The sequence below is a fragment of the Rhinolophus hipposideros genome, assembly GCF_964194185.1.
Source record: "Rhinolophus hipposideros genome assembly, chromosome: 16".
In the NCBI taxonomy this organism is placed as follows: Eukaryota; Metazoa; Chordata; class Mammalia; order Chiroptera; family Rhinolophidae; genus Rhinolophus; species Rhinolophus hipposideros.
In genome coordinates, this window is record NC_138062.1 from 47,450,498 (window position 1) to 47,475,720 (window position 25,223).

At 46.1% G+C, this 25,223-nt stretch overlaps 1 protein-coding gene across 2 annotated transcripts in view; it reads left to right on the plus strand.

Moving 5' to 3' along the window:
* CACNA1A (calcium voltage-gated channel subunit alpha1 A) overlaps positions 1-25,223 on the plus strand; it is a 208,120-nt gene that overhangs the window by 78,256 nt on the left and 104,641 nt on the right. For both annotated transcript variants that reach the window (XM_081075591.1, XM_081075590.1), the window contains 3 exons: positions 12,997-13,088; positions 15,573-15,725; positions 19,664-19,857. In XM_081075591.1, coding sequence (XP_080931717.1) covers positions 12,997-13,088; positions 15,573-15,725; positions 19,664-19,857 — 439 coding nt within the window. The remainder of the gene's footprint in view (positions 1-12,996; positions 13,089-15,572; positions 15,726-19,663; positions 19,858-25,223) is intronic.

Genomic DNA, 25,223 nt, shown 5'->3' on the forward strand with positions numbered 1-25,223 from the left:
AATCAGAGACAGATCCATGGCCTCATGGAGCTGAAATTTTAGCTACACTGGTGTATTATTCACTGTGTATTACATAAACTGTTACGAGTAAGTATATTAGATACTGCTTGCTGCTGTAACAAGGAACCACCAATATATAGAAGCCTCAAACACAATAGAGGTTTACTTCTTGCATACATCAAGTCCCAATTGGGTATTATTAAACAGTGGGCAGCTCTCCTCCAAACAGGGACGCAGAGGCCCAGGCTTCTTCCATGTTGTGGCTCCTTGTCTTCGGTCCATGGCTTTCAAGGTCTCTGTGCTCCGCAACATGAACCCATATAAGGGAAAAGACTATGGAGGAGAGTCACCAGGAAACTTTCCTAGGCCTGGCCTGGAATCAGCCCACATCACTTCCGCTCACCTTCCACTGGCCAGAACTGAGTCATATGGCCACACCTACCTGTAAGGCTGGGAAATGTAGTCTAGCAGGGTGCCCAGGAAGATGAGACGGAAAGCAGTGTCTGCCATGGGTCCCCAAATCTTGATCTGTGTCACCCTTTACAAGTCCCATCTTAAGACAGCTTCAAAAGACACCCCTATCATCTTCTACCCACCTCCTCTGTTCCTTGGGCTTCCTACTCTAAAGAATTGCTCTGGTGTTGCAATGGGGGGAGGCAAAAACCTAGCAGAATGTCTTTCCCTCAATTTGAAGTCTTATTGGAAAAAGGCAGCAGAGTATCCCTGCTTGCTTTTTGAGGTGAGGAATCCTAGAATCAAATCCTGCTTTTTCAGAAACCTTTGTCTCAGAAACTGAGGGGTTTAGGAACCCTCAGATGGGCAGCCTTCATGGGCCATCCGTTCTTCCTACCTTTTATTATTAGTCAGGGTCCCAACAGGAAACAGAATTCACCCACCAGCTGGTTTCAAAAGAAGATCAGGTCATGAAGAAACTCCTTAAAGAGGTAGGGGCAAGTCAAAAAAACAGACAGGTAAAGGATATTGAGATCCCCAGAGGGAAGCTATTGTTCTCCTTCCACTCCTGGAACCCAGTAGAGGCAGAAATATCCAGGAACAAGTGGGCTCAGAACCAGGGAGCCCAGAAGAAGAGAGACTGCAGTCTTTCTCCTTCCCATTGGAGGTGTAGTCCACAGGGGTCAACCTCATAGGCACAGAGCAAGCTGGAGAACGGACCTGGTAGGCCAATAGGGCATCATTAGCATACACCAGTGTGACCAACTACATACCTCAATTATGTAATCTGCTCTATCATGCAACTTCAGAGCTGCACAATTCAGCACGGTAATCACTAGCCACACCTGGCTATTTAAGTATAAATGTAAATCCATTAAAATTAAATCAAATAAAACATTCACTTGCTCAGCCACAATTTAAGTGCTCACTAGCTACACAATGGCTGTTGGCTGCCATATTGGACACCTAACATTTCCATCATGGCAGAAAGTTATCTGGGCTAGCAGGGAAGCAGTGTTGAAGGCAGGCAGAGCTGTGGATCCGTGGGGAGGAGGTTCTCTGGGTAAAGGAGCAAAGGGAGAAGCAGGGACGTTGAGTGAATAGCTCTGCTGGGATGGAAGCTTCACTTCAAGGGGCAGAGTAGAGGCAAAAGCCTTCCGTTCAAGTTCAGCTCTGAAACGTACTGCGTATGATCTCAGTCGAGACACTTGGCCTCTTGGAACCTCGATTTGCTCATCAGCAAATTGAGTGTCGGCCCACCTCTTGTGATGATGGTGCCCATCCAAGAGGCTATGGAAAAAGTAAGACTATAAAGTTAGTTGTTGCTGTGTTGGGAAATGAACATTGAAACCAAAATGGCCCAAGAGAACCAGTGGGTAGGGTTCCTTTCTTTCCTGCACACAGTCCCCTTATCTGGACCTTCAGTACCCCTCAACTTTTGTAGTGTAAGCCCTGACAGTTGGTTTCTTTTTTCTTTTTTGTAACACGAGTGTCTGACTTAAGCTTTGATTGCCGAGGCATCCATTTCAAAGAGGTGTCCACTTCAAAGACAGCTATCTCAATAAACACACTGCCAGCCACTGGACCAGATAAGGAGCCCGGCCTCCTTCTAACAGAGGCTCTTTTGTTTCAGAAATCGTGGGTGATTTCAATAACTGACCTTTGGAACCCCTGTTTTTTCCCCCTCTTTCCCGTGCTTTTGATTTCCACTCTTGTGTTTTAAATTCACCAATAAAGAGTGAGCCTGTGAAACCCTAAGCCCCCACCTTCAACCCCAATAAAAGCAGAAGCCCTTGCACACTTTCTTTCCCTACTACCTCGCTGTGTGGCCCCAGGTGTGCTATGTAATTTCCAGGTCCTGTGAGTAATCTTTAGTTTTGCAAAGTTCCCTCATAATTATTGCTGAAGGGGGTCTTGCAATCATAAAAACCACAAGGGCTTGTTCAGCCTCAACATTGGTTATTGATAGGTTGCGACCCGGACAAAACACGTTTATTCATCTTTAGCCAGTGCCTTTATTAAATTGACCCCACATCTGCTTCCAACCCTGATTCCTTGGGAACTTGCCAACTTTTTCTTAAGACATTGGCGGTTGCTTTTATGAACTCCCTTCCTTTCAATTTCCTCAACGATCATCATCTCCATTTTTTTTTCTTTTTCTCCTTTGTCTCAGAAATCCACGTCCCTTCACTTTTCCAAGCCTGGGGAAGTGTTGCAGGATAATTAGAAATGAATGGGACATGAGATCAAAACCCAGCTCGGCCATGTACTAGCTGTGTTAGCTGTGACTCAGCGCCTCTGCTCTGGAACGTAGAGGGAATGACAAGCCTTACTTACCTCATAGAATTGTCGTGAGGATTGAATGAAGTAATGCACACGGGCTGGCCCACAGCAAGCACTCGATCAACATTAGCTTCTTTCTAAATCTGTTCTTTTAACTTCATCTTGATGTGTCACATACATACAGAAAATCACACATACGAGGTACAGCTTGAGTAATTTTCAAAAACTGAATACACTCATGTCACCAGCACCCAAATTAAGAAACAGAATATCTCCAACCTCCAGAAACCCTCTCATTCCCTGGCAGTCATCAATAACCCCCATCCTGACATGGAACAGTCTAGATGAGTCTCACTTGTTTTGGGATTGTAAATACGTGGGATCGTACCGCACGCTGTGGCTGGCTTCTTTCCCTTAATGTTGTGTGTGAGCTCCGTCATTGTGGTTGCTGTAGCTGTAGGTCATTCATTCTCATGCTGTGTGTACTGCACCACCTGTTATCCGCGTCGCTGGTAGTAAGCATCTGGGTATTTTCCACTTGGGAGCTATTACACAGAAAGCTGCTGTCACCACTCTTCCACTTGTCTTTTGGTGACCACTGCTCAGATCTCTCTGGAAAGTTTCCTAGGAGTGGAATTGCTGGGTCAAAGGGAGAAATGTGATTCACTTCGGTGGAAACTGCCTAACCGTTTTCCCGAGTGGTGGGACCAGTCTAACCTCCCACCAGCTGCAGGCAAGAGTTTAGCTTTTGTTTTTATTTTGGTCCAGGAGTGCTTCTTCCTCCCGTAGGAGGTACCCATTCCGTGTCTGGGAATTTAGCTGAAAGCATAGTTGTCCATTTCCTTGAGAGTTTTATTCCATCAAACATCTCTAGCAGACCTTCAGGCTCTCCTTCTCAACTGACACTACGCTCTTCGCTTGCAAATTTGGGCAAATCTCCCCTACTTAGAAGACATTCTGCCCTGCCCCACTCAAAGCGCCACATTACCTTACCCCCTCTTCTCATTCCACTCTCTCAAGGAGGTTTCTCTTCTGCTGCCTCCTTCAGCCTGTGATTTGCAAGGTAATGCAAGGATGCCCTCAGGAGGCCCTGGACCTGCTAATCTTTTAAATCCGCAGGTCCCCTCTCAAACACCATCCCCTTCTTGTCCCTGACAGCCTCCCCCATCTTTTCTAGAATCACTTACCTGGCTTTTGCATCTGCTCCCATTCCTTTTTATTTAAGTAAACACTGCACTTTAAGAGAACTTTAGGAATCACCCAAAATAGAAACATGTCCTTTTGTGCAATCCCCTACTTTAAAACACAAATCAGAGGAAGAACTGCTCAGTGCAAAGGTTAAGACACTTGAGAAGACCTCGTGTGTGCGGTAAAAACTTCATCTTAAGGGAAGAAAATGCAGGAGAATATCTGTGTGACTCAGGGAGGGCAAGGACTTCTTAAATAGAACTTGAAAAGCACAAACTCTAAAGAAAAAAACTTACTTGGCAGCTGTCTGTGCCACACTCTGCCCCTGCAAGCCCTCTGCCAGTGTTTCTCTTCTTAAATAAACTTTCTAACTTAAAAAAAAAAAACAACAACTTAACTTGATTACATGATAACTAGAATGTTCTCTTCAAACAAAGACATAATGGTGGGAGAGACCAAATTGCCCGGATCCAGGTCCTGGACTTACCATTCCCTACAAATCCTTGGGGTATTACTCAACCTCTCTGTGCCTCAGTTTCCTTCATCAATAAAATGGACAGAAGAGCATCTACTTAAGGTTATTAGGAGTTTTAAACAAGTTTGTTTATAAATCATTTCGAATAGCACCTGGTACCTGCTAAGAACTAAAGTGGGGTTTGTAAATCGTGCGTAGAATGGTAGAAGAAACACTAACCAGGGATTAATAACTAACTGCGGTCCATTCTGGTAGCCCCTAGCCAGATGTGACTATTTTAAATATAAATGAATTCAAAATAAATACTATTTAAAACTCAGTTCCTCACCCACACGACCCACATTTCGAGCACTCTATAGCCACATGTAGCCACATATTGCTCAGCACTGATCAACGGAATGTCTGCAAGTCAACAAGAATAATGCAGCAACCCCGATACGAAAACAGGCAAAAAGGGATGTGATCGGGCAGATTCGGGAAGAGATGTCTGAAAAGCTAATCAGTGTATGGCATGGTACTCAAAATCATTTATAATCAGAAAGATGAGAATTAAAATAGTGAGTACCCCTGGATGCTTCTTACAGTAGGAAAAAAATAGAAAAGTAGGTAAGATATCTTAATTAGGTGGAAATGTGGAGGCCAGAGGAAGGTCCTGCCTCACTCCTCGGGGTGTGGCTCAGGGATCCACTGTGGACTCATCAGCACTGAGTCTGGTTAGGTCCATACCCACCAGCAGTTATGCTCCCAGGCACCCATCTTGAGATTTTCACTGGGTCTCTCAGGGGCAGGCACAGAGATATTCACTCCAGCACCATCTGTCGAGGAGGCACTGGAGCCTACCTGGTGTCCATGCCTAGGGGGCAGGACGTGGGACGTAACAGATGACCTAGGGCGCCCCGGACCCAGGGACAGTGTCAGACTGCACATGCAACAGACCATCCTGGATGGGGCTTCAAAACATGGTTCTGTGTGAAAACAGAAAACAATAGAATATGCCTACCTTCATGTCATTTGTGCATATTAAAAATACACACACTCAAAATGAAGTACCTGTTTTGCAAGAACACATTCCAGTAAGACCAAATTAAACATTATGTCGGTTGTCTCTTGGAGGGGGAGAATTAAAGTAGTCTGGAAATGAAAGAGAATGAATGAACGAACGAATAAACAATCGAGAGAGGCATACTGCACAGACGAAAGGTGAAAATATGCCATGGATTGAGGAAAGCGATGAACTCGACTCTCTCCATTTGAGGGTTTAGAAAAGGAATTTTAGAAATTGTTTTCCCAAGAAGCGCTATAAGCCAGGTGATATCAAAATGAACTTGAAGAGGATTGGCACAATCTATGAATGGCAAGAATACAGACTGCCTGGGAAGCAGTTATGCCCCTAAGTACCCATCGCAGGAAGAGCTGACTCAGACCTATAAAAAGGCAGGTGCTTCTCCTAACTTAAGGTCAGGGTATCCACAGTAGCCCTCATCTTCTCCCCTGCTCTCCAACCATGCTAACATCTCCTCCTCATTCTCCTGTCCTCTGCCCCTCCTTTTCAGCTGGTAACTTCACTCTTTACCATGAGGTTTCTCCAGCCCCAGGGCCTTTGCACATGTTCCCCTCCTCACACTCCTGGCACATAGTAGTTGTTCCTCTGCAAATATTTATTGACATCCCGACTTCCACCCAGCAGAGGAAATCGAGCTCCCTCTCCACTCAGGTTAGTGGAGGCACGAGGTTGGCTGAGATCCCAGGAGAGGATACGTGGGCTAATGGAATTAACCAGGGGCAACATGGTGGAGGCCGCAAAGCCAGGATCCAGGGACCACATTTTAGCTGTGTGATTGTGAGCAGTTAGCTAACCCTTCTGGGTCTCAGTTTTCCTATCAATGAAATGAGAGTAGAACACTTACCTGATAAAAATATTGGGGCATAAAATGGGATCTCAATATGTGAAACATTAAACATACAACCTAAAACAGAACACAAACTCAATGAATGTTGCCTTTATCAGTCGGTTCTGCTATAACTTAGGTGCAATAACAAAATACAAATGATGATGATGATGATGGAAGCAAACATTTATATAAGACTTAACTAAATTCCAACCACAAGTGTAAGCATATCACATAAATTCCCATACATATAAGGGAACTACTATTATCATCTTCACTTTACAGCTCAGGAAACTGAGGTACAGAGAGGTTGAGTGACTTGCCCAAGGCCATTCAGTGATTGGAGGAGCTGGAATTTGAACCTGGGATGTCTGGCACGTAACGGCTAGGGAGGGTGTTTGTTATTCAAGTTACAAGAATTCTGGAGGCTGGGCAGTTGGTTCCACAGTTCAGCAGTGTCTCCAAGGAATCTTTTTCATCTTTCCACTCTGCCATCTTTAATGGGAAGACTTCCTGGTCACCTTTACCACTCAGGGTCCCACGATGGTCACCTCTGTTCCAAGATGTCTACTCAGCCATCCCATGTAGACACACAAGAAGAGGAGGGGCTATCTCCTGCCACGTGACTCCTCAAGTGTCTTTCCCAGAAGCGCCCAGCAGACTTACTCAGGACCTGTTAGGCACATGACTCAGTCATGTGACCAGTGCTCCCATTGCAAGGAATCCTGGAAAAAAGAGACTATTGGGCATTTTCTGCTCTTTGATGGAAGACAGGCTCCATCTAGTAAGGGAGGGAGTAAGGATGGCTATTGGGTAGACAACCATCAGTGTCTTCCATGATTCTTTTCCTAGTTTAAGACAAATCCTGCCTTCTACCCACCCTTTAAGCTCTTCTAGAATATACTCTATTAATTATCCCTATGCTTTCTTACATTTCACTTCTTCATTATTCCTTCATTCATTCAACAAACATTTATTGAGCACCTGCTGTATGCCAGGCAGAGTTTTAGGTACTGGGTATAAAGCAGTGAACAAAGCAGATGAAAATCCCTGCCCTAGCAGCGTGGACCTGCTAGAGCAGCAGCATCCAAAGGAACTTTCTACACTGATGGAAATGTTGTATGTGTGCAACTGTCCACATGCGGCTGTGGAGCACTTGAAATGCAACTAATGTGACTGAGGAACTGAATGTCTCATTTATATTTAAATAGCTATGTATAAGTGCAACTGATTAAATTAAGTATATATATTATAGCTGAACGTGGCTAGTGGTTACCATATTGGGCAGTGCAGCTCTAAATGCCGAGAAATACATCATCGACTTTTCTCTCTTGACATAGAAACATGTTCACTTCTCTCCCACCCTGAAAATCCTCTCTTCTTATACCCAGGCTCTTGTTTCCTGTTCTTCTCTTGTTCTCTCCGGCCATCAGCCACAGCGTGACTCCCCAGTGACCTGATGCTGTGCGTAATGGACGCTCTTTGTCCATTGCATCTTACTCATCTCTGTGCTGGAGACCAATGACCTCACCTTTTTCAAAACCCTTTTAAACTTGATCTCCAGGGATGACACTCTCTGCCACGTCTCCTTCCACCGCTGTGATCTCTTCTTTGTCGTTATCTCCCTCTACTTCTTATCTCTGAAAATGTTGCTTTTCCCCAACATTCCATTGGAGGCTCGTGGCTTTTTTCATTTTGCCTATGTACCCTGGGAAATCTAGCCTACCATAACCCTGTCCTATGCCACTCCTTATTCATTCACCAGATACTTATTGGGTAGCTGCTAGGCCATTAAAAGTGCTTCAGGTGCTACCAAAAAAAAAAAAGTCTCTGTCCTCATTGAGCTGACATTCTAGAAGAGGAGGTGAATAATAAACACAACTTAATAAACAGTGTATTGCCAGAGAGTGTAGGGTCTCTTTAGCCAGAGGTGCCAGGGGAATTCTCTCTGAGAAGGCAAAATTTGAGCTACAACCTGAAGGATTTGAAGCAGGTCAGTTACACCAAGTGGGAGAGAGTTGAGGGGCTGGGCAATATAACCTGCCCATGGTGGGAAGGAGCTTTTCTTGGTGGCAGAACAGAAAGGCCAAGTGGCCAGGGTGGTGTGCAGGAGCCAAATCACACAAGGTCTTGTTGTCATGGTAGAGTTTGGATTTTACTCTACCGGTAAACCTGATGGGAGCCACTGGAAGGTTTTAATGAGGGAATTACAGAAAACTAGCATCTCCAACTCAACGTCCACGACCCACGATCTTCCTTCAGACCTACTCCTTCATCTTCCCCATCTCAACTGACAGCAACTCCATCTTTCAGATAGCCCAGGGCAAAACTCTGCAGTTGCCCTTGATTCCTTTCTCTCCCAACCCATGCTCAATCTTTCTGTTGGAAGCGTTGGTGGCGGCCATATTGTTCTCCATAGCACTTTGCATCGTCTAACATGCCATGTATTTTCCCACTGTCACTTTCTTCATGGTGGCATCCTCAGGCCTTCCCTGAGTACCCAGCCCATAGTCGGTGCTCAAAATCCCTTGCTGAATAAATGAATGACCATCACTTGGTGGTTCATTCAGAACCAGGAAGCCATTCTTTCCTTCTCTTTTCTTCCCCACCATTGCCCTAGCCCCATTCAATGAGCCATGTGAGGTGGAGAACTGGGTGTCCTGAGTTTGAGTTCTTACTCAGTGGTGTGGACCTCCATGCATTAGTAACTTCTCTAGACTTTAGTGTCCTCCTCTGTAAAATGGGACTCATCCTGCTAAATACTGGGAGGCAGGGAGGATTTGAGGAGCCCAAGCAAGCTCCCTGGTGCACAGCAATCAATGGCAGCTAAATATAAATCGGGGCTCCTTTGTACTCCCACTGCCTGTGTCCTAGTTCCAGCCCTCATTATGCCGGCCTGCTCTGCAGCTCCCTCCTAGCTCCTGCCTCCATCACCACCCATCTGTCCTTTCAGCTGTCAGGCTTGTCTTCCTAACGCCAACCCTAATAACATCCCTCCCCTGATCCAAAACCTTATATGACTCCCACTGTCCACACGACAGACCCACCTCCTCAGCCTCCAGTTCACAGACCACTCAGTTTTCTCCCCACCAGGTCTCCTGAGTGAAGGCTCCTGCCGGAGGGCATTCTCAGCTAGAGAAGCCTTCCCATCCTCCTGTTCTCCTCCTAATTCCATCTCACCCTTCCAATGGGAGATTGGGAGATAGTACATCTTGGGTGCGGGCTAGGATGGCCCTGAGAAGGAGGGAAGTAGGATTCTCTGCCTTTCTAAGGCTCAAATTTAAGCCAAGGCCACCCAGTGAGAAAACACAGGATGAAGGTTTAAGCTCAGGCCTCAGATTTCTTCCGACTTGGGTTCCGCAATAGCGCCGTCCCCAAACTCTTCCATCTGTATTTGTTTCCTCCTCGTTCCAACCTCCTACAGCTCTGGGGCCAGAAGGACTTAGACTTGAATCTCTTCCCCACTTACTGGTGTAGTCATTTAAGGGAAGGGTTGAGTTCATCTCAGCATTTTCATTGCATCTAGGACAACCTGGTCTAGACCCATCATCGTTCACCTGGAACAATGCAGTTACTTCCTCCCCAGTCTCCCAGCTTCTGGCCTTATTACCCCAAGGGGTCTTATTTTAATACAAGTCCATGGCTCCCATCTCACTCAGAGCAAAAGCCAACGTTTTCCCCATGGCCCATAAGGCCTTGCACGCTCTACCACATTTCCTCCCTGCCCTCATCTCCTCCCATTGTCACCCTGGCTCACTCAGGTCCAGCCACACTGGCCTCCTCACTATTCCCCAAATGCACCAGGCACAGTCCTGCCTCAGGACCTTTGCATTGGCTGTCATTCTGCCTAGAGTTTCCCCCTGACATATTCACGTGGCTCACCCCCTATCTTTCTTCACATCTTTACTCTAGTGTCTCGTTGTCTGGACCTGCACCGTTCAGTACATTCACCACTGGCCACGTAACGGCCATTAAGCACCTGAATTCAGATGTGCTGTAAGCGTAGAATATGAATCAGGTTTCAAAGACTTAGTCTTTGAAGAAAAGAATATATAACATGTCTTATTAATCTTTCATATAAATTGCCTGTTGAAATAACACTTTGGATAGATTGAGTTAAAGAAACTGTGTTATTAAAATTACTTTCACCCGTTTCTTTTTACTCTTTTAATGTAGCTACTAGAAAATTATAAATTTCACAACCCGCTCTCATTAAAGTCCCATTGGGCAGTGTTGGTCTGAGCATTCTTAACACTGAACTACGTCCCTACCAGACGGTAAAGAACAATTGCCTTCACCAACTGATATGAATGTCATTATTCCCCTCATTCTGCCGCGCGCCTCTGGTGTTTCCCTTCCCCCTCCCCTGCATTGCTTTTATCCCTCGTGTTCTTCACGCTGGCATCCACCATATTTATTGGATTTATTCTCAGTCTCCCCTCACACGGACAGGGATTCCTATGGCTCGTGTCCCCAGGACCTGGACAGGGCCCAGCATGTTGTAGGTGCTCAGTGAATGTTTGTGAAGTGAGTAAAGGAAGACTTAACTGATGCCTGCTATTTGCTATCATGCCATAGCCAACAGCTTCTATCGGCCAAGAAGGAAGAAAGCAAAATGCAGAAACAGATTGGTGATTTATAAGATGGAGTTTGAGGAACCCAAATGAATATGGGAGAAGATGGTAGAGGAAGAGAAAAACAGAGTAAATTGAATTAAAAATTCTTTGGGGTTGTATGGTATGGCTCCCTCTTGTTGTTCTCCAGCTTCCTGGCACCATCCAATCCCCATGATGGCACCATCTCATTCCTTGAATTTATTTGTCAAGCCTTTTCCCACCCCGGACTCTCTGTCTTGCCCATTCCCTCAGCCTAGAACGTTCTTCCCCCGCCAGTGTGCCCCTCCTCATCCATGAGACCTCAGCTTGAGACGGGTCCTCCCTGGGTCCCAGACTAGTCAATACAACCTGCTGTGTGCCCTCAGAGCTGTTATCTTCCCGCTCTCTCTAATAAGAATGCATCATTCCTGTGATGGACTCATTCACTGTATGCATTTTTCTATTAAACATTTTTCTTCTGCGTCAGCTCCAGGAGGCAGAGAGGGCTCATGCATTGCTCTGCCCACCATATAGAACATACTCAGACGCACATTTGTTGATGGTGGAACATGGGCCAGTCCAACCTAAAATGCCCATCGCTGCTCTAGGAGCAGTCTTGAAATAGAGTTGGGAACATCCCCTGGCTTAGTTTGGGGTACCCCAGAATAATAGATCCTAAAACAAGGATTGAGGTGCAAGTTCATCTGGGAGTTGACACCCCAGGAAATGTTGATGGGGAGAGGGAAGGGCAGGCCAGGAAGGATGAGTGGTTGAGCAGGTGACGCTTGTGGGGCAGCTGGGAGCAGTCCCTCTGGGAGCCTATGCAGAACTCACACCTTACAGCAATCTGGAAGGAGAGGCCAGGATGCTGGGGAATTGATCCCCCTACTCCCCGCAGTCTTGGGTTGAGGGCTGCTCCCAGGGGGGTATTCACTCCCTGGGGCTGTTTCAGTTTGGGAGAAAGCCCTCACACAAAGATATGCAGATACTGATTGTTACAGGCCACAGTGGTAAGGTCCAAACCCCTGGACAAGACTGAAGACACCTTCAGATTGTTTGCATGGCCACCATCCACTGGTTTTCAGCATCTCGTCCATTGTCTGAAGCTCTGATGACAACCTCTTCTGTGGAGTGGCTCCGTGGTAGGCTCATTCTACATCAGAATGCCTCAGAAATTGACTCGTTCAGGAAACAGATCAGGGAGTTCCCCAGGCTGCCTGTCTCACCAGTAACACTTTTACAAGTGAGGACTTAGGACGGGGTCTTTTCCAGGTGGGTTTTCTGCAGAAGGCTCATCTCGTTAGGGTGCTTCTTACTCACCTGCATTTGCAAGAGTGATTATTTTTGACCGGAGGCTTGGGGTCTGTAGTGCCCTCCTTGGGCTGACGCCAGCTGGTCCACACCATCGGGACCACACCTATTGTTGGTTGGTTGGATGGTTTTTCCATTTATTTTCAAGTAGCTCAATGCACTTCCTGTGTGCCAGGCACTGTCGACCACTTCACAAGTATCAATCCATTTAATCTTCACAATCCTTTGAGGGCTTCTGTTGTTTGAAGTGTGCTATATTCTAGGGCACTGTTGTTGTCCCTATTATATAAAAGGGGAAATGGAGCAGGGAAGTGACTTGCCCAAAGTCACCCAGCTGGGAAGTGGCAGAGCTGGGAATTTGAACCCATGCAGTCTGGGCTATTAATACTGAACCACTTTCCTGCCGGTTGGTAAAGAGCCCCAAGTCCCAAGGGTCTGCCACTCCCACAATCCTTCCCCGTGGCCCCCCAGCTTCCCCATGATCCATTCTGATTATAGTTGTAAAATGTATTGAGTATCACCCTGACTACATGCCCTGGAGGAGTTTCCATTCTTTTTAGTCCAACATTTATTATCATCCACCATACACACCTGTTTGGAGTCTTTGTAAACCACATGGTATCCCATGAGGCAGGTAACTACGTAACACAGATGACGAAACTGAGGCCCAGCGATATAACATCACCTGCCTGTGGTCACCCAGCTGGTAAATGACAACATCAAACCCCAGGCACCCCTGCCCATCTATCTGATTCTGACCCTGAAACCTACCCTATTTTCCGTTCTGGCTTCTTTCTTCCAGCATCTTGGCGACAGTTGGGACGGAGTTTGACCTACGGACGCTAAGGGCAGTTCGAGTGCTGCGGCCACTCAAGCTGGTGTCTGGAATCCCAAGTGCGTGAGTTTCCGACCCTGGCAAGGGGTCTGCTCAGGGCCCAGGACTCCTCAGTATCCCCTCTGCACAGCGCCTCAGGAGGGGCCTCCGAGTCCCCCATCCTGTGCCAGGACAGCCTCCACTTTGGGGAAGCCCTCCAAAAGACCCCCAGGAACCTGGTTTCAGGTGTGGGTGCACTCCTGAAAGTAAGCCAGGAGCCTCACCCATAACCACAACACCCATTTATGGAGCGTCTACTGTCTTATCAGGAGCCGTGCAAAGCACCACACGTTATCTCATTCAGTACTCACTACACTATGAAGCTGATAGTGCTGAAATCTCTGTGGGGAAACTAAGGCTCAAAGGGGCTGAATAATCTGAGCAGGGTCCATGAACTAGAAATTAGCAAGTGCAACCCCAAACCGAGGCAGTAACACTGGTGGCAATAACTGTTACCACTTATTGAGTGCCTACTGTGCACCAGGCCTTGCAGAAAGAGCTTTATGTTCATTCTTATAATGACCCAATGAACCCATTTTACAGATAAAAAGGCTGAGGCTCAGAAAAGTTAAATTACTCACCTGAGTTCTTATAGCTTTTCAGTGATGAGCTCCAAAGTCCATAGTCGTTTCATGCTGCTTTCTCATTCTCCAAGGATGCTTCTAGTCCAGCTTTTGGGGGGTGGCTGCAACATTCAGGGTCAGGATTAGGTTCAGCTGCAAAAAAAAGAAAAACAAAATAAAACAGGGCTGACCTTTTTCTGTCCTACTGCCTCAGTTAGTAATAATAATTATAGGCATTTACTATGTGCCAGGCACTGTTCTAAGTATTTGCCATTTTTAAACTCATTTATTCTCAAAAATCCTGTGAGGTTGGCTCTATTATTAGCACCATTTTATATTTCATTGGCTTTGTTCTTCAAGTTCATTGGCATCTCGATTTAAAGGGTAAGCTTTCCCAGAAAACCACCAGCCGGGTCTTTTTGTAGAAAGAAGGCACTTCTACGGTACTTAGATATCTGCAAGATTCCAGCAGTTACCTGCATCGTATTAAATTAAGGGCCATTCCAAAAGTAATACTAACAAGACTCTGTTTGATGACCACTTCTGACATGTCAGGTGCTTTGCTAGGTATGAACTCCCTCTCTGAGAGGGAGGTACTATTCTAACCCACATTTACAGATGAGGAAACCGAGGTTCCGAATGGTAACCTGGCTTGCTCAAGGTCATGTCACTAGTAAGCAGATGAATAGATCTGGTCCCCTAGAAGCAGACTTAGATACATGTTCAGATGCACTTTCTTTATCGGGAGGGTGTTGCTGTCAGGAGAGAGGGAATGAGGACAGCAGAATGGACCAGGGGTAGATGCTGGGCAAAGATGCAGTGCCAGCCCTATCCTGTGGGAAGTTCTAGAGTATGAATAGCACCAGAGGTGTCCGCTAACTTGAGGCAAGGAGGCTGGCCTTTTGTACTTCTCTGGTCAATTAGTGGGGGTGGGAGGAGGGGCAGCAACAGCCTCCCAGGTGAGGCAGCTCTTGATAACCAAGGGCAATTCTAGAGAAGAGGAGAGCTGGGAGCATTAGCAGCCAGCGCCCACCTGAGCTGGCAGGTGGATTCACCTGCAGCGAAGGAGTCCTCGCTTGGGCACCAGTAGCGTCCAGTGTCCAGAGCCTAACCAGTTTGCCACATTGCCTCCATTAGTGGCACCTCACATTTTGGACCCCTTGGAGTAGCATAGCCCCTTGGAGCCCTTTGACAGCTTATCTCCCTTGCTGGGGTCTCCACCCGTCATGAGGTGCGAAGTTCTTCTAATCAAGAAGCAAGCCCCCAAACTACATCTTGGAACCCTAATTTTAACCATAGACTTTCCTAATAGATAGCAGTAGTTACAAGCATAGGATCTGACACCACTCAGACCTGGGCTGGAATCCTGACTGTTATTTCACGTGCCCTTGGCTGAATCACGACACCTCTCTGAGCCTTGCTTCCCACCTCTGCGAAATGAGGATCCTTTTACATGCGCACCCCCCCCCATGGTGGGGGGTTGTCCAGAAGCCAATGAAATCACGTCTGGTTTCTGTGGACTGGAACTGGGATGTTGACTGCTTGCCGGTGTAGCCCACATGGTGCCTTTGCATAAATTAGGAAAAGACGCCCCCTCCTGGTGGAAAAAAATTAGGAAAAGGCGTTCCCTCTGCGGGAAAGCTATCCAACGCCCAAGACCGTGGTTCGGAAAACGGGATTTCCACTTTTCGTAGTCCAAAAGGTCGTCAAGTGACACAGCATATATCAAATACTTCTTTAAAACATTGAAAAATGAAAAGTGCTTTTAAAAATGAAGAGGGATTGTTCCTATTGTAATAATGAGCAGCCTCTGTGTGCCCTTCCTCCATGTCCCTTCCCCAGCTTCCTGTGTGCTCTGGGTTCCCTCAGGAGGCAGCCTGGGGGCAGGGTTTGGGAGTGCCTGTTCACAGGGCCATGGGGCGTCTCTCTGTGTCTCCCCAGGTTTACAAGTCGTCCTGAAGTCCATCATGAAGGCGATGATTCCCCTGCTGCAGATCGGCCTTCTCCTATTTTTTGCAATCCTTATTTTTGCAATCATAGGGTTAGAATTTTATATGGGAAAATTTCATACCACCTGCTTTGAAGAGGGGACAGGTAGGTCTGAGCATCATGATGTTTTTCCCCAAACTTCCTCTCATTTCTTTTCCTCCCTTAGGGGCAAACTCCTGGAAGGGTTATGCAGGGTTTTGCTTCTTTCTCCTGGAAGCTGGGAGAACCCCCATCCAAAAGTGCTGTAGGCAAGACGGGGTGAAGCAGCCCCCGAGATCTTGTTGCTAGTACCTTGCATTGGGGTCCCCCAGAGGTTATCTCAGGTGTAAGTAGTTGATTTAGGAAGGAGTCCCAGGAAGTTCCATCGGGGGCATGCATGGTGAAGTGGGACAGGGAAGGGAGGCCATCTTGTAAGAGGGTGTTATCAAGCTAAGTTACTGCTATAGGCAACCAGGGCTCAGTGCCATTGGGCACCTCAGGGAGACAGCGTAGGACACACAGCTCAGTGCCATACCCCCTGAGGGGCGAGGGAGCTGGGTATTTATCCACTGACTTCTGTCCATCACTGGTGAGGACGGCTCCTGGGTGGGCATGAATGTCCTGGCAGAGCTGGATGCCCCTGCTATCCAAACGCTTTTGTTTTCAGGTGGGAGCAGGCAGGGCAAATGATGACAGGTTATGGACAGGGTGCTGATAGCCTCTGCCTAGTTCCCTTGCAGTGACCACAGCCCATGCTGAGTTCTAAAGTAGGAAGTGGGGGTGGCCTGGCCGGAAAGGAAGGGGTCTGCTTTGTGGGTGGTGACCCATTACCTGAAGAAAAGGAGAGTAGAGGATGGTTTCTCCTGGTCTCCCCCAGAGTGTACCTAAGCACACCCCAACTGGGAGTCTTGGCACCGACCAATCAGAACCTAGCGCAAGCAAGATCCTGGTCCCTTTTCACCACACACTGTGTCAGTGTCAATCCCTTAGTGGCTGGGTCAAGAAGTGTGGGTGGGGGGCAGGCAGGAGACAACCCCCTCCCCAGACTCAGCTCTGAATCAGCAGTGTGGCAGGGTAGTTTCTCCTGAGTCCCCCACATCCACGCTCTCAGACCTAGTAGCTTCCAGATACATTTTCATTTTCAGTTCAATCCCCAGCTATCCAAACTTTTGCTCTCTGAAGCTCAAGAACCAAGTGGAATCAAATAAGGAGGGAAGCCTGTGTTTCAGTATTTAGACCGCCAGCCATCTTGGCGCAGACAGGCTGAAGAGCAGTGCTAGTCATGGGTCAGGGGCACTGTGAATTCAAGGAATGGACGGAGGAGACAGTGAAGCTGAAAGGGGACCCAAATAGGAAAGGAAAGTGATCTCAGGCCTGTCTTATTGGGGAAAGGTTCTGTGTTGAGTGGTTTCCCACCCCCCTTCTCTGCCCGGTGACTCCCAAGTGGCCAAACCCCCTCCGCAGACTTCCCTAGAGGAAAGGAAACCCCAGTAGAGAAGGTTTGTTTGAGCTGCTTTTTTTCCCTTTTTTTTCCCTCTTGCTCCTCCTGTCTCCTCTCCTGGGCTTGTGAAGTTTGCTCAATATGGGATGTCCTAATTATTTCTTTCCCCAATGAAGAAGGTGTTAATTGAGGCAGAGCTATTTCTGCGCCTGGCCTTGTCACCCGGGCAGAAATTCGAGAAGGAGAGATACAGGTCAGGGCCCCTTGGAAAAATCAGCCAAGAACGGAGAAACCAGGACTCCTGGATCCTAGATTTGAGAGTTTTATTGGGTTTTTTTGGTTTTTTGGGTTTTTTTTCCCTTTCCAGCCGAGAAGACACATGATGAGCTTGGGTCTGGGTGGGGTTGGAAGGGGACAGACGTGGGTGGGGGCCACTGGAGGGTGGGAAGCCTCCATTTAGGAAGATGACGGAAAAGCTCACGATTAACATTGTAAGGCGCGTGAGTAAGAGACAGATATATACAGACACCCAGGCAGCAGGTTAATTTTAAAATATATTTATAACCAAGTTCCTCAGACTCTGGACGGTTGCTTTTCTTGAAGCAGCGCTCAGAGTGTTTCATGATGGAGGGTGGGGGTTGAGGGGGAATTGAAATTAAGAGCGCCACTGGGCAAAGCTGCTAAAGATAGACACGTTTTCAGTTGCATTCGTTTGTCATCAGGAACCCGGTTCCTGTGCGCCCAGCACCATGCTACACTCTCATGGCGATGCAAAGATAAAGTGAAATTCTACCTGCTTTCACTGTCTGCAACCAGTTCATAGCAATAAAGACTAATACATGATATTATCCCCATGCTTTGAATGTGGGGGAGCTGTTGTATCCCTGAGAAAAAGGAGGGACCAGTGCTCAGTGGGGTAATGAAGGAGGCAGAAATTGAGCCAGACGTGGGCACAGGGTGGAGACAGAGAAGGTTCCCAACAGAGGCGACCTTCCCAACAGACAGTGCTTCTCATTTTAGTGTAGGAGCCCGTGGATTTTTTTTCCCCTGCCCTGAGCCTTATGTTTAAAAGATTTTGCCTTCCAACCTGTGTTTATTAAATCACAGCCCCTGCACCAAGTTCAACATGAATGGGGAAGGCGTTTCCAGCTGTTTAAACTAGTGGCTGACGTGGTCATTGCTTCTTGAGCAGTGGGAGTTATGTTGCATGACCTAGAGTTTCTATTTAACCAGAGCTTCAAAGGCCAATAAGATTCACTGGTTCCGTACTGGTTTGTTTCTCTTTACTGCATGCTGAGTGGAGGTTCGGAATTGGTGCACATAGCTTGGAGCACATACTTGAGATATATTTTTGTTTAGTGCAGCACTTGAATTTCCACACTCAGCTGTCTATTTTCTTGGTGGACAATGTCACTCTGAAAACCTTCAAAAGTGTCACTTGCTGGATAGGGTCCTCTTATATCTGCTGCTGTGGTCCACTAGGGACATACCTGGGACCATTTGTGCCTCCCTGACTCCATGAGTTTATGGAGGCATCTCTCCTCCTCCCTCCTAATCAACCCCTTGAAATTTAGACCTGACCATTAGTGCCCAGGAAGCTGTCTAGTTTCAGTGATGGGGGCGTCCATTGGCACATGTCTCTTTTCTTATGGCATTTTCACAATCTGCCTCCTGCTTTTTGGGAGAAAGCTTAGCTCCTGTGCCTAAGGGTAAGTACTGTGTGTACTGGCCTCCGTCGCTCCCAGAAAAGCTCCCTAAGCCCAGCACATCTCAAGGGAAAACAAAATCAAGCTACAGAAGAATAACATGATGCAATTTACAAATTTGTCCTAATGGAAGTCTGGAGAACACTGCACCCAACTATCTCACAGTGCACACAGCGCATTTATCAAAAGTGACTGTATTAGGGACCATAAAATGCATCTTGACAAATTTCAAAAGACTAAGTAATACAAAACATATCCTCTGGCCACAGTGCAATTCAACTGGAAATCGGTAACAAAAAGACAACTCTAAATGTGTTTGGAAATTATGAGACATGCTTATTTGTGGATGAAATGATAGGATGTCTGAGATTTGCTTTAAAAATATTCTATTGGCAAAGCAAAGTGCGGGAAGGGGATATAGATGAAACAAGAGTAACCCTGAGTTGATAAATGTTGAAATTTGTGATAGGTACATGGGAATTTATTATACTATTGTATTTTTACATATATCTGACAAGTATTTTTTTTAAGAGAAATACTTCTTGGTTACCCATGGGTCAAAGAAGAAATAATAGCAGAAGTTGCTGAATATATTTTACTTGAACAATAATGATAATGCATGACAAAATTTGTAAGATGCAGCTAAAGCCACACTTAAAGGGCAATTTATAGTCTTAAAGAAAGTTAATCCATCTCAAAAACTTAGGAAAAGTAATAAAACTCAGAGAAGAGGTTAATGAAATAGAAAACAATGAATAGATCGACCAAAGCAAATGTTAGTGTTTTTTTAAAGACTGATAAATTCATCCCAATAGCCGTTTTTTGTTTTCAATAGGTCGAACCTTCATGGGCCCCTATTTCTTAGACCTTGTTTTACTGGCTCCTTCTCCTGACTTTTCTCGCTTTCCCTTTCATAGATGACATTCAGAGTGAGTCTCCGGCTCCGTGTGGGACAGAGGAACCCGCCCGCACCTGCCCCAATGGGACCAAATGTCAGCCCTACTGGGAAGGGCCCAACAATGGGATCACTCAGTTCGACAATATCCTGTTTGCAGTGCTGACTGTTTTCCAGTGCATCACTATGGAAGGGTGGACTGACCTCCTCTACAACGTAAGTGATGCAGGTTCATGGGGAGGTAGCCCTCCAGGACTAACCAACTCCTAAGGGACAACTTGACACTGCCCCAGAATAGCTGGCCTGACACTCAGACCTTTAAAGATATAGGGGTGAGCAGATGGGGACTCATCCTCAGAACTCTGAGTAGGGAAGGTCCCTCGGGACATGGAAATCCAGAGGGCACACAGATGCTGCAAGTGTTTAAATATAATTATAGATTTTTGAATACTGGTACACCTCACTTTATTATGCTTAGCCCTATTGTGCTTCGCAGATACTGCATTTTTTTTTTTACAAATTAAAGGTTTGTGGCAACCCTGTGTTGAACAAGTCTATTGGCACCATTTTTCCAATAGGCTCAGGTGATGGTTAGCATTTTTTTAGCAATAAAGTATATTTTAATTAAGGTATGTATGTTGGTTTTTAGACATAATGCTATTGCACATTTATGAGATCACAGTATCATATAAACAAAACTTTTTATGCTCTGGGAAACCAAAAACTTTGTGTGATTCACCTTATTGCAATATTTACTTTATTATGATGGTCAGGAACTAAACCTACAATATCTCCGAGGTCGAGTGATTCAAAAACCAACATGGATAAAAGAGTAATGTCCTTGAACATATGCAAGGGGGCTCTGTGCTGGGACTCGCTGGCCCTCTTCCAGCCATGCCCCTCCCCATGGTGTGAGGAGTCCACAGGGTGGAGGGGACATGTCTACCAGAAGGCGGTGCCACTATGTTGGATTAGGGCCACCCTACCCCAGTGTAACCTCATTTTAACTAATTACATCTTCAATAACCCAATTTCCAAATAAGGTAAGATTCCGAGGTTTTGAGTGTTAGGACTTCAACATATGTTGAAAGAGAGGACACAATTCAATTCATAACGGCCCCTCACTGCTTTCTGGACCACACTGTGGATTATCCAGCAGCCTAGAATTCTCTGTCCAAGCCCAGATTCCATGTACTTGCATGAGATTCTTCTGTGGGTGAATTTCCAACTGGACCACTCGTTTGTACCCTCCAAGGGCTAAGCGTGTCCTAGGGGTGGCACAAGTGCGGCTGGAGCTTAGACGTGCAAGTGGGATTGTCCACTCCCGGGCAGGACAGAGCCGTGAATGGGAAGAGAAGGGGGCAGGCCATGGTCAGAAGGCAGGGCTGCCTCTCCTCACACCACGGTCTAGTCCCGATGTCCAGATTCTAATTTTTACCCTACCTTCCCAGTGCTTATGAAGGTATGTTTGTAAAGGAGAAGCATGCAGCATATTTTATTTAGTAGCTTTTAAATATTTATACATAGTAGGTATGTGGTTCTGTGTTGGTACTCTTGTCCTAGGTCTTGAAAATATTCGGGACAGGTCTGAAGAGATGTATACTCGTACCCCTACCCACCCCTCCTTTTGCCTGTTTCCTATCCCCCATCCTGAGCTGCTCCACACAAGTACTGAAATTGCCAGTTAAGGTTCTTCCTATATGGGCCAGGGTTTGACCCACTAGGGAAGCAACACCAGGTTTCCTCCTGCACGCAGGAGGAACTTTTGTGGTCACCATGTGTGTTCCTTAAGGATTTTCCCCCATTGAGTTGGAGGGAGATTTACAAGAACTCTTTTGATCAGTGGCTCTTTTTAGGGTAGGGATAAGACTGCTGCTTGAGAGTAGGCAGCAAAAGGAGTTGCCGTTGGACAGCTGTGCATGTCACGCACTGCACAAGTCACCACATCTCAGGAGTGCTATTCATATCATAGACAACATAGATTTCTACCATTATTATGATAATTTATTGACAAATATAAAGGACGTGCGAAAGGGACATGGTGTCCTAATTTGTCTGAAGACCTTGTCCAAGCATAGCATGGACAGGAACAGACAGCAGATCTGAGAGATTCTCAGGCCCTCTCTTGAGCTTCACCTGCGGAGAGCTTGGGCAAAAACTTGCCAAAGCTTGCTGGGGGATTTTTATGAGGTTTTGGTTTTTATTTTGTAAAGCTGGCATGAGAGGAGATTACAAGGGGAAATGAACCCTCCTGGGAGTGACACAGAACTGAAAGACAATTAGAAAATTCGGGAGAGCAGAAGTGGGGAGTGGAGAGCAGGAGCTGAGAAAATTGTGAATGTGGAGAAGGGCTGGATGTCCAGAGAAAGGGTCTGGGGTTCAAAGGAAGACACTGGGGTTGTGCTCAATGGTAGGAGAGAAAGTATGAACAGGACCATGAATTTCCAGAAGATTCTATAGTCATAAGCACCATTATCTGAGGGGATGTTTGTCCTAGGAGCTTAGAGCTGAGCCACGTCGAGGGGAAGCAAGCTCAGGGGGAGTAATTTGAAAGCAGAGTCAGGTGCCAGGCTGCCTGGGTTCCCATCCCAACTTCACTTCCTTTCTGTGTAACCTTGGGAAAGTTGCTTGAACTCTCTGGGCCTCCATTTCCACTTATGCAAAATAAGCAGAAGCACAGTCCTACCTCACAGGGCAAGAGGACTGAGTGAGATGGATACATGTGAAGTATTTAGAACAGCACCTGGTATTGGGCAAGCTCAGTATAAGCCAAATTCTTATTTTAAGAAACATGTATGAATTTTTCGTCATAGAAACTCCAGCAGCACTTGAAGTGATGTGAGCTATAAAGTCCCTCTTTATTTCCCACCCTCACCCTTCTGGTAACTGCCGCTAACTCACAGTAGCCTTCTAGAACTTTCCATGCACTTACATCCCACTGTTGTCCTTTGGGTAGAAGCCCGAGCAGTGATTTCAAGAACACTGATGTGAGCCTTGAGCAGCAATAAAGTACCACAAATTGGATGGCTTAAAACAACAAATATTTATTGTCTCACAGTCTGGAAGCCAGAAGTTTGATATCAAGGTGTCAGCAGGGCCGCGCTCCCTCCAAAGGCATTAGAGGAGGATCCTTCCTTGCCTCTTCCAGCTTCTGGTGGCTGCTGACGATACTTGGTGTTCCTTGGCGTGTGAATTCTTTGCTTTCCACTCCAATACCCCATCTTCACATGGCCATCTTCCTATAAGGACACCGGTCATATTGGGTTAGGACCCACCCTACTCCAGTACAACCTCGTTTTCACTAATTATATCTGCAGTGACGCTATTTCCAAATAAAGTCCTATTCTTCAGCATATTTTTAGGGAGGGGACACAATTCATAACACCTCCCAAATAAACAACTGGCACCTGAACTTTTGTCTGGGGCTCCCCAAATTAAGACAGCCCACCCCCCATACAACTACTAGGGCCTCTCATTGCCAAGGGCAGGGGTTCGGGTCTTTGAGTTTCTGGTGATGGCAGAGGTGTCACTTTTCTAGACTCACCAGGACCCTGCCCTCATGCCCTGCCGTCTGCCAGGCCTGTTCTAGGGCACCCCGTGCTCTGTGCAGCCATAGGCAGGCACAGAGTCTAGAATCATGTATAGAGCCAAGAGCCATGAGCGTGGCAGGTGACATCCACAGGGAGAGCCAGACACACCTGCCCCAAGCATCTTGGATCCACAGGCTCAGCTCTCAAATGGACGCTGCCTCCCTGGGTGGGCAGCACCTTAGGGTCCCAATCACTCATTTCTTTTCTCAACATCGTTGAAATCCATTTGTGTATTTTGTAATTATTTATTGACTACCTACTTTGTGCCAGGAAACAGGTGATTGGGAATACCACAATGAAGATGACAGGCAACAATTCCCACCTGGTAGGGGACAGACATGAACAATACACATGATAAATGATAAACTACTTAGGAAGTGGGAGATGGACAGTAAGTAAATGGAAATATGGTCACTCCTAGTCCAGGAGCCGGGAAGGAGGGGCAGGAGAAGGAAAATTTTCTGGATTCTCTTAGTTTACATAATCTGTCCAGAAAGAGTCCACACCAAAATAAATAGGTAATTGGTTGATTGATTGCCTGGGGTAGCAATAATAAATGATCATTTTAATTTTGTTGTTCAGTAAACAAAGTAAATGAAGAAGAGACAAACCTTCGCAGAAGGATTCCATTTAATATATGTAGACACTCCCCTTCCAGAAATGGAACTTAATATCTATACACTGGAGGGGGCCCGGATGTAATGACTCAACTTCCAAGAATCAAGTAGGGGAGGAGAGATATAGTCATTTTACAGTGGAGATCCTAGCGGACACTATCTTAACCAAGCGATGCAGGTTGACATCCCCAGTGAATGTGTGATCTTGCGACCTTTGATTTGATGTGATAGGGAGAGAATCTCACCTCTGTGGTTTTCTTCCCCAAGACTCATAACCCCAGTTTAATCATGAGCAAAACATCAGACAAACCCAAGCTGGAGGGGGTTTTGGAAGATACCTGGCCAGTCCTCTTTGAGACTACTAGGTCACGATAAACAAGACTGAGAAACGGTCACAGACCAGAGGCACCGAAGGAGACGTGAGGACTAAATGCCTCATGGGATCATGGATGGGGTCCTGGGGCAGAAAGGGGACGTTAACGAAAAAACTGAGGCAATCCAAGCAAAGGCTGGAGTTTGGCTTTTCAGTAACCTGTGAGGGAGAGATTACTGTCCCCCATTTTACACATAAGTCTCAGAGGTGGAGAGATGCCTAAGGTTGTCCAGCCAGGAAGTGACAGTGCCAGGCTGCCCTTTCTGACAGGCATGATGTGATACCTGATAGTTCCACCTCAGAAATTCTTAACCTTGTTGAACCACAGACCCCTTTGTCAGTCTGATGATTTTAAAGGCATAAATTAAAAGGCATGATCGATAATATTGTAATAAATATGTATGGTGTCAGAGGGATACTAGATTTGTTGGGGTAAAAGATAGGAGAGGGTCTAGGGGCAGGGTGAAAAAGGTGAAGGGATTAAGAAGTACAAATTGGTAGTTACAAAATAGTCATGGGGATGAAGGGTATAGCATAAGGAATATAGTCAGTAATATTGTAATAACTATATATGGCATCAGATGGGGACTAGATTTATTGGGGTGATCACTTCGTAAGTTATACAAATGTCTAATCACTGTTATACACCTGAAACTAATATACTATTGTATATCAACTGTAATTGAAAAATAAAATAATTATTTTTTAAAAAATTGGGGGAAAGTAAAGGCATGAGATGGTAGGGAAGCCAAATGCATTGAAATTATCAAAATATTTTAAAACACAGATTTGTGATGTACTTTTAGAATTTGTAACACATTACCGACAGGACCTGATGAGAGATCAGATAATTCCTGTAATTTCATGAGCGTGTTAAGCTTAAAAAATTTTGCATGTTACCTGTAAACTGTATGTGATTTCTGCTAGGGACGGACATCACGGATTCTGCCCAGGTGGCTGCCGTTTGCTGCCTCCCTTCATAATGGAAAAAAGTGCCCACTT